Source organism: Poecilia formosa, unplaced genomic scaffold (genome assembly GCF_000485575.1).
Source record: "Poecilia formosa unplaced genomic scaffold, Poecilia_formosa-5.1.2 Scaffold306, whole genome shotgun sequence".
Lineage (NCBI taxonomy): Eukaryota > Metazoa > Chordata > Actinopteri > Cyprinodontiformes > Poeciliidae > Poecilia > Poecilia formosa.
The window spans coordinates 497,005-503,723 of NW_006800245.1; the positions used below are offsets into that span (position 1 = coordinate 497,005).

Below are 6,719 nucleotides of genomic sequence, written 5' to 3' on the forward strand. Positions count from 1 at the left end.
TGTGAACGGCTAAGGAAAAAAAAAAAAAATTGGGTATTGCCCGAAAATCGAAATTAGGTCACTTCAGGCTGCAGTGTGAACGCACCCTAGGTGAGAGACCAACACACAAAGTGATGCAAGTAGAAAGAAATGGACATGGTTTCAACTCTAACTCTAAGTTCAGTTATTTCAAGTGAAGGATTTGTATATATTTCTTTCAAGAAGATGCTTTCTTTTAGCTAATCTTCCATAAAAGAAGGAAACGTAAAGTGTGTAAAGTGCACAACCTGTGAATTATATCCACAGATTTTTCAATATGGATCTCTGCAGCTCCTCCAGAGTTAACAGGAGCTTGGGGTATTGTTGTTTGTTTTTTAACCGTGGTAATCTCTAAACATGTCTGAGTCTTCATCCCCAACCTGGATGGATGACTACTTTTCCACTTTTGGCGTGTAGTTTCATATTCTCTCTAACCTAACACCAGCATAACAACCCACAGTTTTACTCTCCATCTGCCCGAAGCTTATCTCCTTAAAAGTCAAGGATTTAAATACTGCCTTCTGTCCCACATGCTGTGTAGTTATGCATCTTTTCTTGAATTTGTAAAACATGTGATTTCTCCTTAAAAAGAAGTAACCAGTGCTTTTATCATTCAGTTCAATCTGCAGCTCTTCTTGTGATCTCAAAAAGCATGAAGGAGAGGGACAGACTGATGGAGAATCAGAGCGGGACAAGAGGCGTGGAAAGGACACAGGCGTACATTTTCAAGATCTAATAAAAAGCAGACCTCACCCAATCCCCCGGTCTTTCGACTGGGAACCAAATTCCCATGTGCTTACAGTTTAACCCCCTCCCTATCACACCCCCTCTTCTTTCCCTCCAGTTCATGAACACACACTTAACTATTCAGTGTGTCAGAGACATAGACTGGACACTGATGATAATATATTGAATAGCACTATGAACATGATGCAGCAGACTTGTGGGGTGATTTGTTTTGTTTTTGTTTTTTGTTTTTTGCCAGGAGAAATTCATGAGATCCACATATTTTATGTCCTTTTTTCAATGCAGCAACATGTGTGATAACTCGTGAAGATTAGAAGCAAGCAATCAAAATATCAAAATGGACGAAACTGATGAGCAGGCAAAATACAAAAGAGTTTATGAAATGCTTTAAAGCTAAGAACCATCAGTTTCAGAGAAGAAGAAAAACACATCAATCAGCACTCTGCACTTTGGAGGGTTTTTGAATTGTACTAAATATCAAATAAAGAATAGAGACATTTGTTTTGAATCAAAAGTGAGCAATTGCTTTATTTTCTGATTGGTTAAAAACTACAGTCTCAAAAACCAAACTCCCCTTTGTTCATCTTTTATATTAAAGATCTTAAAATAGTGGAAAAATCTAAACCGATCAAAATTTCGGAGAAGTTCAGACCTCAGAGAAAGTTGTAGTCAGTATTGGTCAAGAAAAGCCTCATTGGTGGATTTCTAATGAACATGTCTATCACGAACTGATAGACATGTCCATTCAGTCTGAATGAACAGTCGCAATCCCGAGAAAATTGAAATATTCAAAAATATGTCAGTGTTTTTTCCTGTTGTGATCCGAAAGAAATAATAATAATATAAAAAGTTTGAAAATGCATCAGGTGACTCACTGGAATTATCAAAGGGAATCTGTCTGCAGCTGTCGGGCTGCCCTGGCCAGGGGCAGTAATAGACGGCTCCAGCCTCCACGATGCCCGGCTGGGAGGTGTTCGCTTTAGGAGCCCCCACCAGCACACTAATCCTGTTGGGCACAAGGGGGGGAGGAGGAGAAGGGGACAAGGCATATACAAGACAGAAACAGCTAATTGATAAGTTAACATGATCAGTATAGGGGAACAATCCAAACACTATCCACATCACATTTTTCCAATTTAACCATTTTATAATGAAAAAAATAAAAATAAAAATCGAGAACAAACTTTTAAGGAGTCTGTTGGAGCTGATTTGGTCACTCACGTGTTCCTCTCAGTGCTTGCTTGATAGAAGTCAACAGAATATCCGAAATAACTCCCGTCGGGTCCGCTGTAAACCGTGGGATGCTCTGCGTAAAGGTTAAAACTCCAAACGCGGTTTGGCGCCGGCCACAGCACAGAGAGCACCCCCAGCATAAACATCCCAGCGGAGGAGGCACAATCCCACACACGCTCCATCCTGGAGGACAGCAGGCTGCGCGGGATTCCACAGAAAAGGAGGGCAAATATAGAGGACTCCCTATGTGCAGGTGAGGGAGAAGTTTACGCGCTTGTCCAGAATGTGAAGATCGCTCTGCCTGCACTCCTTCAGATCTGCCTCTTGACACCCGTAAACCACCAGACCTAGCCAGAGCCTCCGCTATACAAGACTGCACCGCCGCGCTCCCACCCTCTGCACAAAACGTAATCCACCCCCCCCTTACCTCCCAACACACACACACACACACACACACACACACACACACACACACACACACACACACACACACACACACACACACACCAGGCACAAACCACATCCAAGCGCGCAAAGGGAGGTTGGCGCGTCACCGCTCAATTTACACCGCAGCTAATTTATAAACCCCATCCCGAAGTAATTTATTGTATTAAAGTAACATTTATGTAACAAACCAGTTTACAGATGCCTGCGCACAGAGCACGCGCAAAAATAGAGGACGCGCACGCGCGTAATTAGTGAATTAAAACACCTTTCAGTCTTCCTTTTTAACAAGCCATCCGTACCTCTAAAACAGGACCGCGTTTCCTTCCGCTGAGAATAATCTCTTGTAATTATGTCGCTAATTATTAGGTCGGCTCACAGCAGAAATCTCTCAAGTTATAGGCTGTGGACGTTTTAAAGTAGCCTGCTGTGCCCCCACCACACCTCCGCATCACCGTTTCACTCAACACCAGGCGATTTTACCCTCCCTTAGACCGCTGAGGTAACAAACTTCCTTCATGTTGGAAATAATATCCTCCAGTGAAAAGCCATCCAGAGGTGACAGGCCACACCAGACTGGCTCTGTATATTTAGTTTTGCACACTTAGGAGCATTTGTCTTGTAGAATCTTTGCTATGTTGAGGAGAAACTGTTGCACCCTCTTTATAAACGCAGGAGGGGCTAATTTACATTAGCCGCCCGAGGTTGTATGGCGTCTCGAGCAGAATTTGATTTTGAAGCCTCTACTACAACTACTACAACGCAACTCAACACCATTTAAATGACCTAGGCTTAATTATTTTTAATTCTGCATGTACAAAACCCGTCTTATAGTTATCCAGTTAGCCAATATGGGACTGACTTTCATCCCAACCACCAACTGTTCCGGTGTGTGCTGAACCTGAGGACACCAGCACAATGACATCATCTGCAAAAGGTCAGAATGTGGCCCTGAAGTTACCAAACCATACATCCAGCATTCTCCGAAATGGTGACCCCTAAAAATAGACACCAACCACCTTATGCAAGTATTAACAGGGTTCAAACACATTCATGGATAAAAGTTTGCCTTTGTTTTTGTGAGTTTAAAGTCCCTTTAGTCCCCCAGGGGGCCATTGTTAAGTCAGCCCAGGTTTAAGTAATAAATTAACACCAGAAAGAAAATACAAATCAGGAAAGTGTGGCCAGGATAGAAGACAAATTCTTACCTGCCAAGTGGAGACCTTCAAATGACCCAAAATGTTTCACACCAATCCATTCATTCTGTCCATTTTTTTTAAGGTAGGCTTGGTTTATCTCTTTTAGAGCAGTAAAGAGGGTGTCAGACGAAAAAGAGAGAACAAGGAACAGAAGAGGGTCTGGTCTATCTCAGGTGTTTGAAAATCTAAATGAACAAAGAGGAGAAAAAGAACTGCACAACATGAACGGTGAGATCAGCTGCAGATGTTTTTTTTTTTTCCTTGTGACCATTAGAGAAATAAAAGGGAGATGAGGAGGATGATCAAATGTGAAAACAGTGCAATGGTTTTGCTTTAAGGCAACCATGACGCAATGCTATTTATCAGGTGTCCAAGTGTAGAAGTGTGCTGGTGCACACGTTCACATCTGTCTTCAAGTCTAGCAGAATCTCCCATTACCAGCATTACCAGGAATACACACTCATTGTTCAGGCCTCATCCCGTTAGTCTGCCAGTGTGCAATGATCAGAGATTTACTGCAGGTCACTCTGGATTGATTACAGCATAGCAACAGCAGTGGTTTATTTCACACCAAGCCCTTGCTCCTTTTCCCTCTTTATAAACTCATTAGAATTGCATTTTTTTCTTTACTAAAATACATGCGGGCTAGATTACTACACTAGTGTTTATGGCCAGAGAGGGAGAACAGTTCTCTGCAAATTAATACATTAATAAGTTTAATTAAACTAATCTCCAACCTACAGTTGTTGAAAATGCAAATTATGCCTGTGTTTCATACCAGCCAACAGTTTGGCATTGTGTTTGAAGTAGAAGTGTAGAGTTTGATTTGTTTTTTTTTTGTTTTTTTATGAAAGTTTTGGTGCTCGACAAACACCATCTTCTGTCTGAATGGGATTACTTTCTGTTTACAGAGAACCACTTAAGTCGCCATTAGTGTCTTGGGGATTTATTAAGATAATGATTTAGATTCTCTCTGGGACACACAACATAGGTTTGTGCTGATTTACTACCAAAGCTACAAAAAGGAGCTTAGACATTTGAAACCAGAGGTCATCTCCTGTTGCGTCATAAATTTATACAGAGTTCCTCGATGTTTTCCCTTGTTAAAATTACATACTTCTCCAGCCTCCTGGCTCTGCAACCTGCAAACGCAACAGAGATAAAGAAACTGTATATTTGAATAGATGGATTGATAGTGATAAAGGTCAAATGGGTGGATATACAATAGACAAGAGAATGAATGGATGAACGATGGACAAACAGATGGATGATGGACAAATGAAACAGATCGATCTACAAATGGCTGAAGAACAAATAGATTGATGATAGGTAAGCAATTGGAAAAAAGATTGAGAAATTGAAGGATGGATGGTTGACGGTCAAACAAATGGAAGAAAATATGACGGACAAATGGACGGCCAGGTTTCTATGAGGAGGGTGTTTAACATGTAAAGGCTTGAACAAAAACATCACACAGCATTTGAACAAAAGAAAAAAAACAACAGTGTTTATTCCAGAACCTTTGAGCGTGATAATAAATACAAGCACTTAACCACCATCCTATAATGCATAAAGCTCCCACATAGCACCTAAACCAATTTGAACTTGGTTAAAATGCAGAAAACCTCCAGTTAGGATCTCTCCTTCGGGGTTGGTCCCTTTAATGCTGTAAACTCCAAGCAGTGGAAGTGGCTGTTGGCGGGTGTGTGAGTTTGTGTTCTCATTAGAGGAAGCTTTGGTAAGTTTGAACAGTTCTGTAGCTCTGGTGTAAGATTAGGGTTTCACAGTCGACAGGCTCTACATGTGGTTCAGTGTGACTTTTAACAACACGCCTGTTGAACCAAATTCGGCTGTCTAAACAGTGTTTACATGTCTGCTGCTAAACTGTAACAGAAGTTATCAGCACGGCACGGTGCTGTTACGGAAATCATTCTTTTCTTTTTCAAGAAAGACCACAAACATCCTGTGTCTTAAATACAATCAATGGTGACTGCACAGCAGAGTTTGCATTTATGTGGAATGTGTGAATGTAGATGTAAGAAATGGATCTCAAGCTTGAGTGCTTTCTCCATTAACATGTGTGTCCCCCCTGTGTGCGTTGGGTTTCTTTTGTCGTTGTAGGTCTCTGTTGCATGTGCGTAAGTCTCTGAGGTCTGCTGACCTCCTGTGGTCAGTGGGCACAGGGGAAGCTGAGGAGGGACATGTGGCGGGGGGGGCAGCAGTGGTCCGACCACATGCAAAGACACACCAAATGTTTCAGTGCTAGTTCATTGACGGTGAGAGGTTGGTGGTCCACAGCAGCTCAATGTAGGGCCACTTGGTCTGCAGGCAGCGCTTCACTGGCGTGTCGTCGGTCCGGACCATGGGGTCTTCGAAACCAAGCACCAGAGCTGTCCCCTCCACGTATTCAACCTAGAAGAAAGTGTCAGGGGTGTTCAAGGAGCAGAATCAAAAATGTGGTCAACATTATGTTTCTGTTTTTATTTAACTTTAATCTATTGATGCTGAGTTTTCTATGTCAAAATGGAAGTGAGCACAACTTTATCTGGTGACGAACATTATTTAAACTAAACAAAAAATAAAAAGTCACAGGACAAACTGTAGCAACCATGTACAGAACAATATTGCAACATTTACCCCTGAAGGTGAGAATGTGGCGACTGCTGTGTGTTTGAAGTTCAGGTCGTTAGAAAGACAAGACATCTAGCTTTGTTGGCATGTGCTACTGATGATATAGTTCTCCTCCCACTTTAAACTTGATATGAGCTGAAAGCTCTACAAGAGTGAGTGCAAAACTACCCTACAGGACTTTATGTAGTTACTTGTATCCAGGATCTTGTTCTTTCAGCCATGACCATAGTTAGTTTTTGAATCAGCTCTTGTTTTAACACAATAGACCAGAGCAGCTCCTGCCTTACCCCAGAGGCTCCAAAACTGTCCGTCTCTCACTCCATCCCACAATTACTTGTGAACATGACATAATAAGAAGATTCAGACTTGGAGAAGAGGTATCTCATTCTGCTTTATGAACTGAGTGTCATTAAATGTATTTATGTAGGGCTTTTGTTCAAATTGACA

General features: G+C 41.7%; 2 protein-coding genes across 4 annotated transcripts in view; both read right to left on the reverse strand.

Moving 5' to 3' along the window:
- The window catches only part of itga8 (integrin, alpha 8), a 51,318-nt gene extending 48,926 nt beyond the window's left edge, over positions 1 to 2,392 (reverse strand). The window contains exons 1-2 of the mRNA XM_007572688.2: positions 1,987 to 2,392; positions 1,641 to 1,771 (exon numbers count right to left, since the gene is read on the reverse strand). Of these exons, the coding sequence (XP_007572750.1) occupies positions 1,641 to 1,771; positions 1,987 to 2,180 (325 nt within the window). The 5' untranslated portion in view covers positions 2,181 to 2,392. The remainder of the gene's footprint in view (positions 1 to 1,640; positions 1,772 to 1,986) is intronic.
- A 2,179-nt stretch (positions 2,393 to 4,571) lies between these two features.
- Positions 4,572 to 6,719, reverse strand: part of mindy3 (MINDY lysine 48 deubiquitinase 3) — a 29,006-nt gene continuing 26,858 nt past the window's right edge. For 2 of the 3 annotated variants that reach the window (XM_016661001.1, XM_007572689.2), the window contains exon 16: positions 5,121 to 6,053. In XM_016661001.1, the coding sequence (XP_016516487.1) occupies positions 5,904 to 6,053 (150 nt within the window). In that variant the 3' untranslated portion in view covers positions 5,121 to 5,903. Of the gene's footprint in view, positions 4,784 to 5,120; positions 6,054 to 6,719 lie in introns of those variants that run through there. The other variant, XM_016661000.1, reaches the window with a different exon arrangement.